Genomic DNA, 20013 nt, shown 5'->3' on the forward strand with positions numbered 1-20013 from the left:
AACTACGAGGAACTTTGGGGCAGGCGGTAGTACTTTGGGTCAGCAGTGGTTGGTCAATTTTCTGTTTTTGGGCAGAAGTCGAGAGAGAAGAAGAAGAGAAATCCACTGCGGAGGAATCCCCCATGATTACCAGTTTCTCCGATGGCGCGCTCCTTTCTTGTGGGGACCCTCTCAGAGGGCGCTCCCGCCTTCGATGAATGTTGGCACCTCAGGTCACACCTGCTGAGAAACGGATGGAGGGACTAATCGGCATGGTCGGAAGGTGTCAGCTCAGGCAATCACCCCTCCCCGGGCCTGGCCTTTACCAGGGGTACGTGACTGCCTTACTTGTCTATACAGGGCGGGGAATTACGCGTTACCCCATCACCAGCTACGCATGCGGACACGTGGTTTGGTCTTCAGGCATGCACAGGGAGGAAAGAAGAAAAAAAAAAGGGAGAGAGGGAGAGAAAGAACAGACTGTCTCAAACGCCAAGCGGAGACCATAGGGTGGACAAGAAGGCAAGGAGTAGAAGGCATCGTAAAAAGTAAGGAAGACAGTGAGAGAGGGAGAAGGACAAAGAAAGGAACCAAACAATGGAAGGAAGAAACCAGAATAAGCGAAAAACCAAAATGACCACAAATGTAAGTCGTGGAACCGTCTGTCTCTGGACGCAGGTGCAAACTACCCCCTTGATGGGGAGGGACTCCTTTTAGTCGCCTCTTACAACAGGCACGAATACCTTGGGCCTATTCTAACCCCCGGACCCGCAGGAGGTGCACAAACAAGAAAACCAACTTTAGCCACTGAAACACTGCTTTTGATTTATTGAAGAATTTCAATCCCGGTGTATTTCTTCATAACGTGTTACTATGCAGTCCCAGCAGAGATTCATTCTACAATTTTCTAGGATCCTATCTTACAATGAGGTTTTGTTATCTTTTGTTTCCCACCCAAAAACCTATATGCATAGCTTGCAACCAATCAATTCCCCCTACACACCTAGGGGACAGGATTGTATCAACCCTCTAGCCTCCATACAAACCATTTTTATCAGTTAATCTACGTGGCTACACACACCATGAAACTTACACTATAGATAATATAATTTACAAGAAATTTTCACAGTGTAAGCAGCACCATCTAAAATCAGTCACTGTCAGCACAATTTAGTACAGTTTTATGACACTGATGAATCATTCAATTTCAATTCAACACGCCTCTCAACCTGACCCTCTCAGATTTCTTTTAAATTTGGTGCATTCAATGACCCAGATAAGAGATGGAAAAATACCGATTTGCAGATGTGTATAACAACTGTGAACAAAGTTACAGGTCTGGAAAGTTTGGAATTTATGCTAAATTTACATGCGTATGTCACAACATAAATGACTGTAATTCTGGTTCTAATTCAGTTACAGCAATGAAAATGGTACCATTGGAAAGCTAACTAATAGACCTTTACATTGATATGCGACATGGCAGGTTTCTGAGAATGTTCATACTAAAGGTCACTGACCTTGACCTTTGACCTTGAATATCTCAAAACACCCCAATTCAATTTTTTTTAATACACCTAATTGCTCCAGTATGTTACTATAAATACAGTAAATATCAAGATGGCACACCAAAGGCACCATGCACAAAAAATTATTTTGTCACACCACCAACGTGTAGTATGCAGCTACGTATCCAGTTTTTTCTATAACACCAGCCAATAGCAGTTACTTTTATTCAGACCAGTTCTTTAATATTTCTAGCTGTGAACAGCTAATGAGAGACACTTTTATTTCAACCAATCAACATAAGCCAGTTTTAGTGATCAGCCAATCAGAGAGACTTAGCCTATTTCAACTAGTCACCATATCTGATCTATATCTATTACACAAATTTTGTTTCATATTTTTAAGGCTGTGGTTTGCTTAACAAAGTGAATTGTAAATGTGTTGTAAAGTAATATTTAGTAAAAAATGAATTTTAAGTCAAAATTGTATTGTTACAATCCATTTAAGGAAGAAGGTCATGCAAGAGTGCAGAAGAATTTAAGGAATGTTCAGGAGCAGATTATAAACAAATATCCTAATGTATTGTTAGTTAGAAAAATTTGCTGTAAATGTAGAAAAAAAAAAAAAAAAATATCGCAAAACCCAACAATCACTGCAGACATTGCCTCAGTTGTGCCAGGTACTTCCAGAGAAGATTTAAGTAAAGATGAAGTAGCATCAGATCTGGCACTCAGTGCTTCGGTATTTAGGTGAATCTCCTGTGAAGAAGAAGAGGCTTCAGAGTGAAAAAAGTACCCAAAGCAAAAACTGGAAAAAAATACCCTCCGTGTTGGAGCATACTTATGTGGCACAACCGGAAAAAGAAGAGACTGAAAATGTTGAAAGTGAAATTATCACCCATCTGAAAGATAAGTTTTCAATTCAGACTGTATGTGTGACAAAACACAAATTCTAACTGTACTTACAAAGAGTTGGAGTATAAGGAAAACTATGAAAGAATTTTCTGCTTCTTATTACGTGGTACAGAGAGCAAAACAGTTAGTAGCAAACATGGTAAATTAGTGACACCATATCCAAAGCCATTATGTGAGAAAATTGTTCAGTGTGAGTGTGATTTTTACTGGGATCATGACGTGAGCCATATGATGCCAGGAAGAAAAGACTGCGTCTGTGAAAGAAAATGAAATTACAGTACATAAAAGCAACTAGTGATGCACAACCTTAAGGAACTGTATGCATATTTCAAAGATAAATACCTAGATGTAAATACTGGATTCTCCAAATTTTGAGAGTTGTAGCCAAAGCACTGTGTTCTTGCCAATGCCAGTGAAACCCATGCTGTATATGTGTGTATCTTGCACCAGAATTAATAATTGAAGACTCTAAACTTAAAGCACTAACAAAGAGTGATGAATACACATTATCATCATACAAGCAATGTGTAGCATTTGTTACATGTAATCCTGCACTACCACCATGTTTCTTAGGTTCATGTCCCTATTGTCCAGGCATGAGAAGACAAACTGATTGTCTGTATGGTCTGTTTTGTAAGAACTTCATTGACGAAATTGCATATAAGCATTAGTTAACTGCAGGCAGGGTAGTTCTAGAGGCTATAACAAAGTCAACAGATGATTTCATTGAGGTGTTTGTATCACGGTTACATCAGCTCCTTCCACACTCATTTATCTCTCAGCAGCAATCACATTTCTGTAAAATCACTAAAGAAGGTCTCAAAGTAAATGAGTTTCTTGTTCTTCGTGACTTTGTGGAAAATTACTCCTTCACCATTCAGGATGGGGTACAAGGATTCCACTAGAATAATTCACAGGTTGCAATTCACCCATTTGTAGCTTACTACAGAGACTCAAGCACTAACGAAATACGACATGTATCATACATGGAAATATCTGAGGGTCAACAGAAGCGTCTGATTCCACCCGTCAGATTCCGTGGTGTGTGACGTCACGACAGCGCAGACTTTAGTTATGATGGTTGGTGGGGTACATCTGAGTTGTTTGGTTGGTGGTATCGGTGATTTGGCTTTGCGAGTAGTTGTTGACCTATATAGGTCAAGGGAAGTGTTCGATTTCAATGTGTGGTTGTAGGTATCGTGAGTTGCTGTTGGGCGATATAGGTCAACGGAAGTTACGATTCCAATTTTGTTTGTCTAGGTGTTTTTGTGGTGCCACTAGTTGTGGCAGTGGTGAAATTTTTGGATTGTTATGATGTGGTATTGACAATTGTGACAGATCTATATAGGCGAAGGGAAGTGACCGATTCATGAGGATATTGTGTGTAGTGGAATTTGGGGAATTTTGTGTTGTCGCTTATATTTTGTCATTTAGTGTCATTTGGTATGGTAGTGCGTGTTTATATGTGTTTATATTTTGTTTGTCCCCACCCAAAAACCCCCAATTTCCCATGCTTGTCCCGTTAGTTTGACTATATTTTTGGAGGAAGAAGTGTGTGATGGTTTTTTGATCTATTTTCGTGTTATCATGTTTACGTAATGACATCATAGGCACGATATTGGAGTTTTAGTGAATGGTCGTTTCCGCCATATTGGTGACGTCATGGGTCAAAGCAGACAGGTGGTATCGGATGCTTCTGTATTCCCATATCTGACTGCCTTCAGCATGATATAGTGTGTGTTTATTCTTTCCAGACAAATTTCATCCATTTCTTAAAACGTGTTTTCAAATCCAAAGCACATTTAATACTTTTTGGATGGATGTGCTGCCCAATAAATAAACAGAAAGAACTTTATGAATCTGTCCTACCATCAAGAAGATTTTGATGTTACAGCAGAATGGCATTTTTTTGCTACAGCGCATGGTAAAGGGCCTTGTGATGAGGTAGCAGGGACTGTAAAGAGATTAGCAAGACTTGCCAGCCACAATCGAACTTACGAAAATCATATTTTTACATCACTACAGTTTTTTGAGTGGTGCAAGGAAAATATTCCTTCATGTGTCTTCCATTATACATTTGTTTGCCATCATGAAGAAGATACAGCTAAGCTGAAACAACGTTTCACAAATACAAGGACAATTCCAGGTACCCATAAGCTTCATTGTGTAATACCTATTAACAAAGGTTTAGTAAAGACAAAGACATATTCTGCTTCTTTAGTGAGTAGAGAAGAGTCAGTGACTGCTATGGTGAATGAAATGCTGTTAACAAATATACATGGATATGTTGCCTGTATCTATGACAGTCATTGGTGTGTTGCATATGTCTTACAAACATGTGAAGAAATGGATGAAGTAAAGGTTCTTGCATCCACATGGACCATCTCCATCATTTGCATTTCCTGCCAAACCAGACACGTGTGTCATCAGAAAATGTGACATTATCACGAGAGTGGATCCAGTGACACCAACTGGAAGGACATACAATTTCCCTGCATCAGATCTGGCGAACATCAACAATTTAGCTGTAGAATTGTTAAGAGATAACTAATAACTTTTCATTGCCTCTGCATTTAAACTGTAATGTAAATGATATAATGTAACATAAATAATTCATAATACCACTATAGTAATGAAATCCATATTTTTGTACAATATTACTTATGTATTGTACTGTATCATAATTTGTGTTTTGAGAAACCAAAACGAGGCTAATGGAATGTGGTCTACCTAAATCAGCTGATTCTGAGGGAATTAGATTAGGAAATGAGACACTTAAAGTAGTAGATGAGTTTTGCTATTCGGGGAGCAAAATAACTGATGATGGTCTAAGTAGAGAGGATATCAAATGTAGACCGGAAATGCCGAGGAAAGCATTTCTGAAGAAGAGAAATTTGTTAACATCGAGTAGGCCTATAGATTTAAGTGTCAGGAAGTCGTTTCTGAAAGTATTTGTATGGAGTGTAGCCATGTATGGAAGTGAAACATGGACGATAAATAGTTTGGACAAGAAGAGAAAGAAGCTTTCGAAATGTAGTGCTACAGAAGAATGCTGAAGATTTCATGGGTAGATCACATTACTAATGAGGAGGTATTTAATAGAATTGGAGAGAAGAGGAATTTGTGGCATAACTTGACTAGAAGAAGGGATCGATTGGTAGGACATGTTTGGAGGCATCACGGGATCACAAATTTAGTACTGGAGGGCAGTGTGGAGGGTAAAAATTGTAGAGGGAGACGAAGAGATGAATACACTAAGCAGATTCAGTAGGATGTAGGTTTCAGTAGGTACTGGGAGATGAAGAAGCTTGCACAGGATAAAGTACCATGGAGAGCTGCATCAAACCAATTTCTGGACTGAAGACCACAACAACAACAACAACAACAACAACAACAACAACAACAACAACTTATGTGTGTTACCTACTTCATTTCGGTAGTGTACTGATGCTGACAAAATAATTTTTTGTGCATGATACCTTTGGTGTCCCATCTTGATATTTACCATATTTATAGTAACATACCGGAGGAGCAATTAAATACATTTTTTTCCAACAAAATTGAAGATATGGTGTTTTGAGATAGTCAAGGTCAAAGGTCAAGGTCAATGACCCTTGGTATGAAAGGGGAGATGAAGAAGCTTGCACAGGATAAAGTACCATGGAGAGCTGCATCAAACCAATTTCTGGACTGAAGACCACAACAACAACAACAACAACTTATGTGTGTTACCTACTTCATTTCGGTAGTGTACTGATGCTGACAAAATAATTTTTTGTGCATGATACCTTTGGTGTCCCATCTTGATATTTACCATATTTATAGTAACATACTGGAGGAGCAATTAAATATATTTTTTTCCAACAAAATTGAAGATATGGTGTTTTGAGATAGTCAAGGTCAAAGGTCAAGGTCAATGACCCTTGGTATGAAAATTTTCAGAAATTTGCCATGTAGCATATCAATGTAATGGCCTATTCGTTAGCTTTCCAATGGTACCATTTTCATTGCTGTAACTGAATTAGAACCAGAATTACAGTAATTTATGTTGTGACAGACACTTGTAAATTTTGCATTAATTCCAAACTTTACAGACCTATAACTTTCTTCACAGTTGTAACACACACCTGCAAATTGGTATTTTTCCATCTCTTATCTGGGTCATCGAATGCACCAAATTTGAAAGAAATCTGAGATGGTCAGGTTGAAAATGTTACTGCACTGCGTTGAATTGACATGTAATGACCCTGACGTCAAATTATCGCCTGACAACAACCCGTACACAGTGTCTACTTTCACATCTATAATGTCACAAACTACATACATACATACATTGATCCTTGTTCCATAGATCATGGATATGACATTTCGTAATGATGTTGAACGTGTCACTTTAAAGATAAGTTTTCTTTACACAAAATAATTAATGAATTTATTATTATTTTTACAATTACTACTTCACATCTAAGAATTCATCTATTGAGTAGAAGGAGCTGTCAGTCAGAAATTGTTTTAACTTGCTTTTAAATGTTGGTTGCTATCTGTCAGACTTTTAATCCAGAATAGTGAATATCACCCTTTCTTCTAGTGCTGTAGCTATGCACTTCGTTGTTATTTTTGAATTGGGATGGGTTATTAATGACAAATTTCATAAGTGAATATATGTATTGATTGGGCTCCAGCTATTATTCTGATTACATGCTTTTTGCAATGAACAGTTTCTCTCTTAATGACGAATTGCCCCAAAATATGATGGCACGTGAAAGCAGTGAATGAAAGTAGGCATAGTAGGCTAATTTACTGATATGTTTATCACCAAACTTTGCAATAACCCTAATAGCATAATTAGCTGAACCTAATCGTTTCAGCAGATCATCGATGTGTTTTTTCCAACTCAATTTCTCATCAATGCACACAGCCAGAAATTTTGAGTATTCTACCTTAGCAACAGACTTGTGTTCATAGTCTATATTTATCAATGGTATTATGCCATTTATTATACAGAATTGTATAAACTGTGTTTTCTCAAAATTTAGTGAGAGTGCATTTGCAGAGAACCACTAAATAATTTTCTGAAAGACATTATTTGCAACTTCCTCAGCTGATTCCTGCTTCTTGGGTGTGATTACTATACTTGTATCATCAGCAAAAAGAACTAACTTTGCATCTTCATGAATATAGAGTGGCAACTCGTTAATATATATTAAGAACAATAAGGGACCCAAGACTGAACCTTGTGGGACACCATTCTTGATACCTCCCCAGTTAGAGGACTCTGCTGGTTTTTGTAGACTATCTGTACTGTTAATTTCAACCCTCTACATTCTTCCAGTTAAGTATGAAACTATTTGTGCACTGTCACACTCTTAACACAATACTTAAGTGTATCTAGAAGAATTTCACGATTCACACAATCAAAAGCCTTTGAGAGATCAGAAAATATCCCAATGGGTGATGTTCGGTTATTCATTGCATTTAATATTTGATCAGTGAAAGCATATATAGCATTTTCTGTTGAAAACCACTCATTAACAACATAGAGTATCATGAAATAATATGGAGCACACATATGCAGCTTATCATGTTCCACAAAATGGGATTTTTATTACCAGTCGTGCAGTCAGATGGCTGAAAACTGACTCACCACATTTTGTCACAGCTTACTGCAGTCCCCCATTTCCAGGTGCACTTTGCTTCTAGGCATCCCCACTCCAGGTATTGCACTTATAGCCATACACAAGCTACTACTAATATTTCCACTGTTCGTTGCTATTTCACCTCTAACCCATGACATTAAGACTGGTTAAACTGACGAGTTACTTTCCTCCACTTGTATTGACTCTTGGTCACAATTTTTATAAATAATTGTATTGCAGACTAGGCTAGAATGTACTGAACACGGCAAAACTGCTAGCGTATTAAATCAGAAACAACATACACTTACTTGTAAAAAGTCATCATACATCCAGTTATTGTCATATTCATTGGAACCTGTGCAGACATTCTACCAATTAACATCATCTTTTCGCCAGTATCTGGATGAAACGCTGAATCATATAGTTCCTTGGCTCTCCACAATTCATCTTCTGTTAGATTACCAACGTCACCACCAGCTCTTGAAAAGGGGAATAAAAATGCTATTATGAAGACTGTCAGTGCATTTACACGACTTTTGACAGTAACTCGGCAGACGACCTTACTTGTATGTCTCTACGATTTCCTTTGCGCGGTTTAATTCAGCTTCTGATGCAAGGATATTTAAAGGATTAGTTATTGCGAAAAAGTGCCGCACCCGGCCCCAATACGTGGACTGGTCCCATCGCGGCTCATTGAGATTTATCCTCGGTGTCCTATAACATTAAATGTTCGTTCAGCTTGTGGTTACAGAGATACGCCAGTAACATTTTCTTTAACAATGAAACTAACATTTTCTGTTACTACTCCTTGAAGTTCAGCGAAATGATCCTTCCAGTACGTTCACTCCACACCTCGCCTACTTCGTATTTATCACTGCTATTAATCTACTACTTAACACAAACACACCGCAAAAGACAACTGACGGTACATCTGTCGCAATAGTCAGAGTTAACATTTTGTCAAAGATCCATAACGACTGCGAAGTTTCATCTTGATCTCCAGTCCACTTTCTCTTCAACAAATACTAAAGCAATGCAGTTATGCACTTTTTGAACGCTTCGTTACTTAAAATTATATTTTTAGAAATGAGTAGGCATTCGCGTAGAACCATATATATCTAATTACAGCCTTCTAGGTGAACTAGATGTAAATATAAGAAAGTGACCTTTTGTATCACATATATTACTTTGTTGATAATAAGTGTTTTTTTCCAATTTCCCCCGAAGTCCGAGAATGTTGATGCCCTTTGCATGCCACTAACTGGGCAAAAATCGTCCATGTCAACGTTGAAAATATTATATTGAAAAATAAATGATCTATAGAAATTCATTGTTTCAGTGCGTTGCGTGCCATTTACAATATCGTAATTGTGTACCACAGGGCAATATCAGGATTCGAAAACCATGAGCTGTACTGATATCGTAACGAGAAATATTACCTCAAATCGAATGACATTTCGATTCATTTGATCGATACTGTAGACAATTCAAAGATGGCTTTACAACATTTGTGACGTAATGTTTTCCTTAGTTCATTACTGGATGAGTGTTTTAGGGAATGTAGTGTCCTCATTCTTTTCATAAAGTTTCTCTTAACGAACTCAGGAAACAAAAATAGATTCCCCCATGCTTTTTATAGTCGTCTGGTGAATTCTGCAGTATGTTGCACTGCAGTGAAACTCGAAGTTAAATTTGACTGGAGTTGAAGGTGAACTAGGTGAGTAGAACGCAGATTCTCTAAAATAGTATTTAGTTGAAGACTATATTTCCTGACATGTCACTTTTTATGCAGTGTGTCGTATATCGTTCTGTCATCAGCGCATATGCTAATCCATTGTTGTTTCCGCTTTCAGAAAGTAAAACAAGTGATGTCCAAAGTGAAATAGTCGAGTATTCAGATTACGTTATGTGCGATAATGACCATGTCATTTTGATCCACTCGGCCAAGAACTTTATTTCTAAGGCCACAGTTTGATAACGACGCCGTTGTCTAACTTGTAACCTGTTTGTACAATTCACGTACTTGAATGCAGGTTACAGTTAGTCCGTCCAGCAATCCGTTCAACAATGTTATGACATAGTGTTTGTTCCAGATTTCCTCAACAGATTTATCATCCAGTTACAGCATATAACCTTCATAAAGCCTGAAGCGTTTGTGTTTGCTGTTTAAGTAGGATTAATCGTTTCTTTCGTTATAAGTATGAGTTGTGACCCACCTACAACAAAATGGGTATGTGAATATTGCACATATGAAAATTGGCCGTCTTCTCTCAAATGCACCATGTGTAGAGGCGCAAAACCATTGTTTGGAGAAGACATTTATAAATTACGTGATGATTCTCCACCCACATCACTCATAGACCCATCATGTGGTCCAAGTTTGGCATCTGGTTCATCGCACCGTGACACACATCGGTCTGCAAATAATGGTAAATGGGAATGTCGTGCTTGCACGTATTTCAATTGGCCAAAGGCTCTTCAGTGCACACAGTGCCGTTCTCCAAGACCAGGTGGAACAAATCTTCATGAACATATTCAACCATTAAAAATTGGGCAGAAAATTGATACTTCAGCCGTTACTTCTGCATCATCTTTGGCAGGTGGCCCATTACGCATTCTCTCTCCGTCGTCTGAGTCTAGAGAAGTCAATGAGTCGGAAAATGTCAAAGTACGGTCATCTGATAAATCTCATTCTACTCGACAGCAAATAATAAAATGGACATGTAGTACTTGTACTTACGAAAACTGGCCAAAAGCACTTAATTGTATTATGTGTGGTACTCCTCATGGCGGTAACAATGCACTGGCCAGTGGAGGTAAAAGCAATTTGGCACCAACACACAGGCACTCCGGGACAGGAAGTGTTGTGTCATCACCAGAACGTGAGTTATCTCTTATAACTGCTTCTCGCGGTGGTGGGAACCAAGCACAACTGATTGAAGAAAGTGGCATCAGTAAAAGGTATAGCTTTGGTGTAACTGATTTCCCAGAAATATTTTTGACAATAGGATGTGGAATAAGAATTAAGACTATGTTGTATTTGTTGACAGTAAATCAAATTCTCGCCGCTCAGATCGTACGCAGACTGCTACAGAAGCTGCTGTTGCTGCTGTGTCACCAAACAATTGTGAATATGAACGAAGAGTTAAGAGAATAAGACAGAGAATGCGTGAAGCTGATTGGTCTTGGCTTGATGCATGCATTGGTGTTGTTGAAGGAGACCCTACTCCTGTTGAAGCATACTTGTCATCTGGAGGCAACCCTACAAGACAACTTTCCCCTAGAGAAGTAGCACTACTCAACCGCCCATCTGCATTTGATACTGGTCATACATTAGTTCATTTAGCTATTCGGTAAGTACAAGACAACTTTTTATGTTTTTTAATTAGGTACATTGCTTGGCCAGACATTAGATTTTTCACCTTTAGATAGGTTTTAGTGGAGCTTTAAAATCACTGTTAATTATGGTTTCGTTTATTACTTCAGAAGTACGGTTACTTGAGCACATTTATTGCCCAATCAATCATTGATAGAGGACCTGTCTATGATTGTACTGCAGTTACCTCATGACATAAGCACATAAGTGTGTAGGATTCCTTCTTGGGTCACACTACATCTGAAAACTTTCCAGAAATTGTTATAAATCCTTACTAATACTCTATAACTGTATAGAGAAACTTGTTGTACTTCCTTTTCTATCATGTTTCAACATCATAAAACATAATAAAAAGCCTTCGAGGCTCACCTCTGATTTTTACCTCTCTGTTCTCAAAAAGAGCCTCATTTCCTAGATCAGGCCTACTTACTGTTTTATTGGCCCCTGTGTCCAGAAGGAAGTATTGGTATCCTTCTCTTGTTCCTGTGTCTGGTGCCACTTGGTGTTTCTCTGTAAATTTGACTGAAGATTCTGCTGTGCAACATAACACAAATTAAGTTATCCCTCTCCCCTTTTTTACCACTAGGTTCTACTTATTAAAGTCTGGTAAGCCTTCCAGTACTACTAGAGGTTCCTTTGACCTGCAGTATAATTTTATGGCATATCTCATAATATTTACTCTTACTGAGGAAGAGAGAACTGACATTATCTTGCTTCTGTCTTTTAGGAATTTAGTTTGTGGTGACAAAATGATCTGTAGTGTAGCCCCAGGTTCAGGTTACGTTGAAAGATGATTGTGGATAGAGAGGGATGGTGAAATGGACTGATAAGTAGCCAGAGGTTATACTAGGTTGGAAGGTAACAATTTGATTCTGAGTTGACAAAGCCAGCAAATGTGATATAAAGACTGTGATAACATATTGACCTGTACAGGAGCTTGATGTGTACATTTGCATAATATTTAACTCAAAGGTAAATTAACAATAGGGCCTAACTACATTATACTATTGACAAGTCTCAGAATACTTCTGTGTGTATTATAGAAGAACCACACACAAACTATTGAAAATAGCCTACATGGGGTGGTGGCCCATTACATATCATTTACTGGTGATGGATCATTAGGTGGTAAAGCTAATGAAAGTGAATACAAGGTTTTAGTTTTGGGAAATTGAATTTTGATGAGTGGTATGTCTGCCATTTTGATGATGTTAAGAAGATGGTTCAAAAGACAAGATAATAATATAATTTCAGTTGCCCTTCTGCCCCATTTATTGTACACTATGTCCTGAAAAGGACTTCTTTCAGTGAAGTTTCGTAATAGAGCAACAAGGGAAGGAAGGAAGGAAGATTAGAGATTAATGTCCAGTCGACAGTACGGTCACTAGAGATGAAGCACAAGCTCCAATAAAAAACAGATGAGGAACAAAATTGGCCATGTCCTTTTCAAAGAAACCATCCTGCTATGGACCTAGAGCAATTTAGAGAAATCAAGGAAAGCCTAATTATGGATGGCCAGATGGAGTTTTGAATTGTTTTCCTCCCGCAAATGAGTCCAGTATGCTAACCACTGTGTTACCACACACTGTGGTAGAGGAACAGGCGAGTGGATGGACTGGGTTGGTTATGTCATTCACAATGTTTATTAGAAAATAACGACTATCCACAATAATGATCAAATGCTGTTGCCAGTGAAAACCATGACAAAATCAAGTTTCACTGCTAATAAATAAAAGTCCCAATAAATAAGACAAAATTTAGCTTCATGACAAGTTGGTTCAGATATGTCTTCAAATTATAAATTACACATATTATTGTCCTTGTAACTGTCTTACATGTTGCCTCCATAATCTCTTCACAAGCTTGAGGGAGCTTTAGAAAGTGAATTACACATTATTATGCAGGCCAGGTATGTTTAATTGAATACTGTGCTACTCATCAAAGTAACATGCATACATGTCAGTGTTTTTCAGCATAGTTGCAAAGGTTCTGTAAATAATGGTCGAAACTTTCTAGGAGTCCTAGTTACTCTGCTATGGAAATCTGTTTCTTTGTCATGGGGTTGAGAACCACTGTATGAATGTCATTTATGCGGAAATCACTCCTCTCCCCACCCCTAATTTTCTTTTCCAGGTCACTGAATGATGGAAATTACATGGTGCAAGATCTGGGCTTCCCAGTCAGCAATCACCATTGTCTGTATGGTCAAATTACTTACACTATTTAACTATTGCTGGATGTGATATTGCATTTGGTCCATATTCCATAAGAATTTCCTGGGGAATGTATGTGAAATTTAGATGTTTTATTCAGTAGAATCATACTGTCCTGTGTAGGCCTACTTCAACTTTGGAGTACATTTCCAGTTTTTTGTACCATTTCGGGTACCCAAAACACGTGCTCTCTTCTGGCAGTGTGTGTCATTCTTGCTGCACAATGGTCTCAGCATGGGATGATACGTGTAATTTACTTTTTGAAGTCCCATCATAGATAGTGGCTATTTCACAACTACTGTTAACATAGCTATGGGGTTGGAATTTCATTGCACTTAGCAATAACACAGAGAAATCACATGCCTGCCACAACATACAACTAGTGTAATCACACTAAAATCCATTCTGAAAAGGGCAAACATGTAGAGAAAATATATGTTCTATAGAAAAACACAAACCAAACTAATTTCGAAACGTATTTACTCCACATGACATAGACTCAACCACCGTACAGATCAAAATGCATTCCACTAACACAGCATAAACTAATGCTCCAATTGTCCGACATAAAACCAGCCAACTTACGAATGCAGCATGCATGTATGGCTTCACCTGCACAACACAATAATGTCATGGCTCAAAGCCATGGTACCAAAAATGCCAATTGATCCCTGTCTGCCATACTGCTTATTATAACACTTTCTGGTTTTCATTTATTTATTTTATGCTATACAACTCCATGTGTTTCAGCTTAAGTTGTATAATTTTTTAAAATAAAATAGTGATCAGGACAGGAAATTGTTAATAAGTGCGATTATGATCACATTCATATAATAGTTTTGTGTCCTTTATTAACAACATCTTCAGTATGGGTTCTGTAATTTTCTGGCTACAGTATAATGTGTAACACTTCAGTAATTTAACGAGCTTATTTGGCTTATACAGATGTCTCTGAAATTTTTGTAGCTTCTATTTCAGAGCTATTGTATTAAAGATGTAAAATACTGGAATAGTACTCACTAAACTTTGTCAGAATTCCTCCATTAAACCAATAAGAACAAGATGGGGGTACTAAAGTACTTCTTAGCAAGATAATATTAGCAACACTTACTGTGAGGTATGATTGGGGTACTAGGTGTGTGTGTCAACAAGCAGTGTAAGCAAAAGCAGCCAGTAAGAGAGTTCTGTAATTTGGTAAGGGTGGAGCCCCAGAAATTATTGTTAAATATGGTAATTACTTCTTATAGCTGTTAAAATTCTTACGTATTGAAACTGCGGTTTGAGACTGTCAGAATTTTCGTGCAAAAACAAAAATGGAAACATGCAGACAAGCGTAAAAAAATCTGTTATTTGAAACTTCAAACAAGCACAAGTGTTGTCCAGACTACACAGTAGGCAGATATTTACAAAAGCATGGAGGTAACATGTTTACCTATTGCTCATATTGAGACACTCGACAGCTGGATGACAAATCCATACAGTCACAGGATGTGCTACATATTAAGAAAAGCATTGGTTAGTGAAATGAGATAGGTACTGCATTACTGTAAAAAATGCTCACTTTGGCATTGACACTTTAATCAGTACAAAATAAATGACACTGCTTGTATAACTAAGGAACGGTTTGTAAATACTTTGAATCAAGGAACTGTTTGTCGTGGTATATAAGTGTGCCGGGCAGGACTAGATTCCTGGTCAGTACTAGGATTTTTCTTTGTCACTAACAATTCTTGTACATCTGTCAATGTGAAAAATGAAGAGTTGCATAGTGGTTCGCAGTCCACATTAATCTGTAGGTCCTCCTGTAACCACCTGGTAGGCCTAAGTCAATTCAACGCTAAGAAGAAAATTGTTGCCAAACAAAGCTTTACTTACTATTACTGTGGGATTGTTTGTATCCCTTGAACTGTATCCATATCCTGTGATGAGTTTCGTCCAAAGTATTCAGTTTAATGGCAGTTGATGATCAATTTACTTCTGATGTGTTCGTGTGTTCCTCCAGAAATGGTGATTGAACTTTAGGTATTGAACATAGATATCTGATAATTGCTGTTCCATGCGAAATAGGTCAAATTTCTACTGCTCATCTAAACTCTGCAAACCACTGCGAAGATCAAGCCAGAGGGAACTTCCCACTGTACCATGTATTATTCTAGTATATTTTTAGATTAATCTCTTAATATCATTTCTTGAAACCTTATAAGTACTTTGCAAGATAGACTTCAACTATCTTCAAGTGTAATGTAGACTTCATCATCCTCCAGTGTCTGTCATTTCATGTATTTTCGAGTTTACATGATATTCTCGTAAGAGTAAAAAAAAACAATGACCATTTGTAATGCTCTTCTGTATCCACTGTTAGTCACCTTTTTATGTGTTCCACACGCTCGAGCAATGTTCTATGAGTTCTTATATGATTGATTTGTAAGGAGTGTCCCTTGTAGACTGCCTGCATCTTTCTGTCAAAGAACCATGGTTTGGGACCTGCTTTAACCATGAGTAAACCTATGTGATCATTCCATTTCATATACCCAAAAACAGACTCACCTAGGTATGTGTAAAAGTTGATTGATTCCAGTTGTGATTCATTCATATTGTAGTGATATAATACTACTATTGTGCATTTTGTGCAGTGGGCAATGCTTGTGTCTGGACACTTAACACTGGTTGTACTGGCAGCTATAAAATGTGACAAGAAATTCTATGAGTTTTGTGAGAGGTTTCTTGATTAATTCTGCTACAGTAGAACTTTACTCTAGATACATATCTAATTGTGCTTGGTAAATTATTTTTCTGAAGTTGAGCCATAGATCCTCAACATACTCCTGCCCAGCTCTAAATGTTTACAGTTCATCTGTGAGATATTATGCAACCGCCTCTTTATCTAGTTTACTAAGCACGTGAATCCACTTGGTTTAGTTGCCCTTTGTACTTTTGATAATCATTGTTGTTACAACTGCCTCGTGGTCACTGATGCCAGTTTCTATGTGGGCATAACAGTTCAGATCTGTGTGTAGCCACATATATAAACAGTTACACACCAATAAACCATGCAAACTAGTTGTTCAGAGTGACTTCTTTGATATCAAGATATTATTCAAAGAAATGGTGTAGAGAAACAAAGTAACTCAAAAACTATTGAAAGTTTTCAATTTTAGTGCTGAAAATGAGATTGCCTCTTTTCTCAATTCTCAGTGATTGCGTCAAGCTCCAACCTTATATGAGGAACGGAAGGTTTTGCTAATCTAAGTCTCAGTAGGATATGTATAGTTTGCACTGGTCCCTGTTCTTCACTTTGGTCAAACAATAACCTTATCTTCACAACACAAATCATTATCTGATAGCTTTCTTCCACCTAGCAGTAACTTGGTAACAGTATATCAGATTTTCACTGATGTTATTCATTCTGAATTATTGTTACCAATGCCACAACTGAATTTTTATACCTGTTAACACTACGGCTTTAGAAATATTGTTTAGATTGTTCAGGATTCCGTATCTTCAGTTCATATTGATTTTTTTCTGTAGAAAGCAACATCATCATATGAGATTTTATCCTCACTAGATTTTTATTTTTTAGTGTTGCTGATAGTAAATTAAATCAACAGTTGTTTAACAAGCCCCGTACCTGGAGGTTTTTGTTGATGTGGTGATATTTTTAATGTCAAGTTATACGGTCTAGGATTAAAATTAATGTTATAGCTTTATGTATTAACTGAGGAGCCTAGTGTAAGGGGCAGCTTTTCCTTATACCAGTAGTGGTACACCTCTAATTTGGTTCATTTCGAGATAGCGAGGCTTCAACATAATTGATTGATGATAATGCTGCAATTAAAATATTGCAGTCCATTGCTTGTTGCAAGAGATTACCATTTCTTTCTATGTGTTTGGTTCATTAAATTTCATGGGTCTTATGCCCAAAAATGTTGAGTCAAAGTGGGTGTGCTATTGTGCAAATAAAATAAATCCAACATTGCAGATAAACCTAAGTATTCTTGCACTGAAATTTGATGGAACACAGCGTTATTGGCAGAATGGTTTATTTAGAAGAAAACAGTAAGTCAGTTACGCTTTAATACATATTTAATGGTATCAACCTTTATAAGACTTAAACAACCAACCTGCATCAGCCATTATTGTTATTCATCTTCATGGATTTTTTCTACTGTTTGTTGGCCACAGAAATATCCATGAGTGAATGGGAGCAAATCAAACATGTCCTGCTTCTTCTTTGCTTTCACTTTCTTTGTATGTACTTATGTAGAGGGGTAGGAATCCTACTATATGTTTATTATTTTCTTCATCCACATTTTGGGGGAATGTGTAGCACATAAAAACCAATATTCTCCTTCACTGTTGTTTCCCACAGCATTTTGGCATGATAATTTATTTTTTCTTGCCAGTGTCCCTTATTTCTTTAAAAAAATCTTGTGGTGTGAAAACACACTCTTATTTAAATTCTGTTTCTATGAGACCAAAGTCACTGTCATTGGGCAGACATGAGCGATACGGCAGTAGGAACTTTAAATCATGTGTGTCTACATTTGAATCAGGATCTTGTCACTTTCATTAGTGCTAAAGCAGTTGATTGGGCCACCACATGTGTCACTGTGTGCAACTGTGTGTTTCTTAGAAGCAACTGATTCATGATTATCTTTTAGCAAACAGATATAAATTTCTTGTGAACCTCTTGATCCAGTTGTTTCATCCTAAAAATACTTATTGGTATGATTCTCTGTTTAGTTGTGGCACCAGTCAGACACAGCAGTTATGTGTGTGTGTGCGTGCGTGCGTGTGTGTGTGTGTGTGTGTGAGAGAGAGAGAGAGAGAGAGAGAGAGAGAGAGAGAGAGAGAGAGTGCGTGCGCGCATGCACGAGTTTGTTGTAACTCCAGTGAAGGTCTTATAGGCTGAAAGCTCATTTTTTGACAGTATTTTTGTTGTGCCTCTCTGCATCTGTGCTATATGGCAAGTAGCAACCATCCTTTTCGTAATATTGTTACATTTCACCCTGGATTTCCCATAGTTAAACATACATCTTCCTTTTATAGTAAGATAGGGGCACCTAACCTCTTGTAATCTGGTTCTTTGCTATGTGTAGTGCAATTTCCGCTTTCTAAAGATAAAACTCCTATTCAACTTTAAGTTTTGTATTTTCTTTAAGAATTTTAAATTGCAATTTGTCACAAAAATTGCATGTCTTTGTGTGGTGCTCGAAATGCAGAAGTTGAAGTCTGCTTGAAATCAGAAATTGAAGTCATTATTAAAAGTTTTGTGATTGCTGTGTTGCCTCACACAGTACTTAATTTCAGATAGACGTTTTCCTTTGTACAAACTATATTTTGACCACACTAAGCTCTGGATTTAAAAATTTTTGTTTGGATTATCCTCCTTTGCAATGGCTCTCTGACACTGGAAATCTTTCAATGTGTTCCTTTACACAATTGATAAATTACTTGCATATGGAGTTTCTGTTCTTATGCTTGACCCTTCTGTTAAGCGAGAATGCCTACTGCCTTGCTTTTTGTTGCATATGGAGTTTCTGTTCTTATGCTTGACCCTTCTGTTAAGCGAGAATGCCTACTGCCTTGCTTTTTGTTAGAAGCTTAGAAAATCATCCATTAGAAACTGTAAATGTTTTGAAGAAAAAATTCCTTGTATATTATAATGCTGTTTTTGTTTATCTCTTTTTGATATTTGTAAATGCAGTGTTTCAGAGAACTAGAGCCAGCTTCAGAGTAGGGCATTTAGCTGAATGACATGCACATAAATCATTCAGATAATTATTTTTGTGATCACCACCACCCACAACCCATAAATTGTCAACTAACTTCTTTCCCTCGTCGTTTGGAATTTTGTGTGGAATATTTATGAGCCCCCCCCCCCCCCCAATGAACCATGGACCTTGCCGTTGGTGGGGAGGCTTGCGTGCCTCAGCGATACAGATAGCCGTACGGTAGGTGCAATCACAACGGAGCGGTATCTGTTGAGAGGCCAGACAAACGTGTGGTTCCTGAAGAGGGGCAGCAGAGCCTTTTCAGTAGTTGCAAGGGCAACAGTCTGGATGATAGACTGATCTGGCCTTGTAACAATAACCAAAACGGCCTTGCTGTGCTGGTACTGCGAACGGCTGAAAGCAAGGGGAAACTACAGCCGTAATTTTTCCCGAGGGCATACAGCTTCACTGTATGGGTAAATGATGATGGCGTCCTCTTGGGTAAAATATTCCGGAGGTAAAATAGTCCCCCATTCGGATCTCCAGGCGGGGACTACTCAAGAGGACGTCGTTATCTGGAGAAAGAAAACGGGCGTTCTACGGATCGGAGCGTCAGATCCCTTAATCGGGCGGGTAGGTTAGAAAATTTAAAAAGGGAAATGGATAGGTTAAAGT

The 20013-nt window shown here is 37.8% G+C and overlaps 2 protein-coding genes across 3 annotated transcripts in view; one reads left to right on the plus strand and one right to left on the minus strand.

Annotated features, from left to right (window-relative positions):
• Window positions 1–8985, minus strand: part of LOC124787650 (sideroflexin-1) — a 124832-nt gene extending 115847 nt beyond the window's left edge. Inside the window, exons 1-3 of the mRNA XM_047254448.1 lie at window positions 8826–8985; window positions 8600–8749; window positions 8344–8514 (exon numbers count right to left, since the gene is read on the minus strand). Coding sequence (XP_047110404.1) covers window positions 8344–8514; window positions 8600–8749; window positions 8826–8827 — 323 coding nt within the window. The 5' untranslated portion in view covers window positions 8828–8985. The remainder of the gene's footprint in view (window positions 1–8343; window positions 8515–8599; window positions 8750–8825) is intronic.
• A 536-nt stretch (window positions 8986–9521) lies between these two features.
• LOC124787809 (ubiquitin thioesterase trabid) overlaps window positions 9522–20013 on the plus strand; it is a 114330-nt gene continuing 103838 nt past the window's right edge. For both annotated transcript variants that reach the window (XM_047254735.1, XM_047254736.1), the window contains exons 1-3: window positions 9522–9752; window positions 9889–10996; window positions 11086–11388. In XM_047254735.1, the coding sequence (XP_047110691.1) occupies window positions 10236–10996; window positions 11086–11388 (1064 nt within the window). In that variant the 5' untranslated portion in view covers window positions 9522–9752; window positions 9889–10235. The remainder of the gene's footprint in view (window positions 9753–9888; window positions 10997–11085; window positions 11389–20013) is intronic.

The sequence above is a fragment of the Schistocerca piceifrons genome, chromosome 3 (assembly GCF_021461385.2).
Source record: "Schistocerca piceifrons isolate TAMUIC-IGC-003096 chromosome 3, iqSchPice1.1, whole genome shotgun sequence".
In the NCBI taxonomy this organism is placed as follows: domain Eukaryota; kingdom Metazoa; phylum Arthropoda; class Insecta; order Orthoptera; family Acrididae; genus Schistocerca; species Schistocerca piceifrons.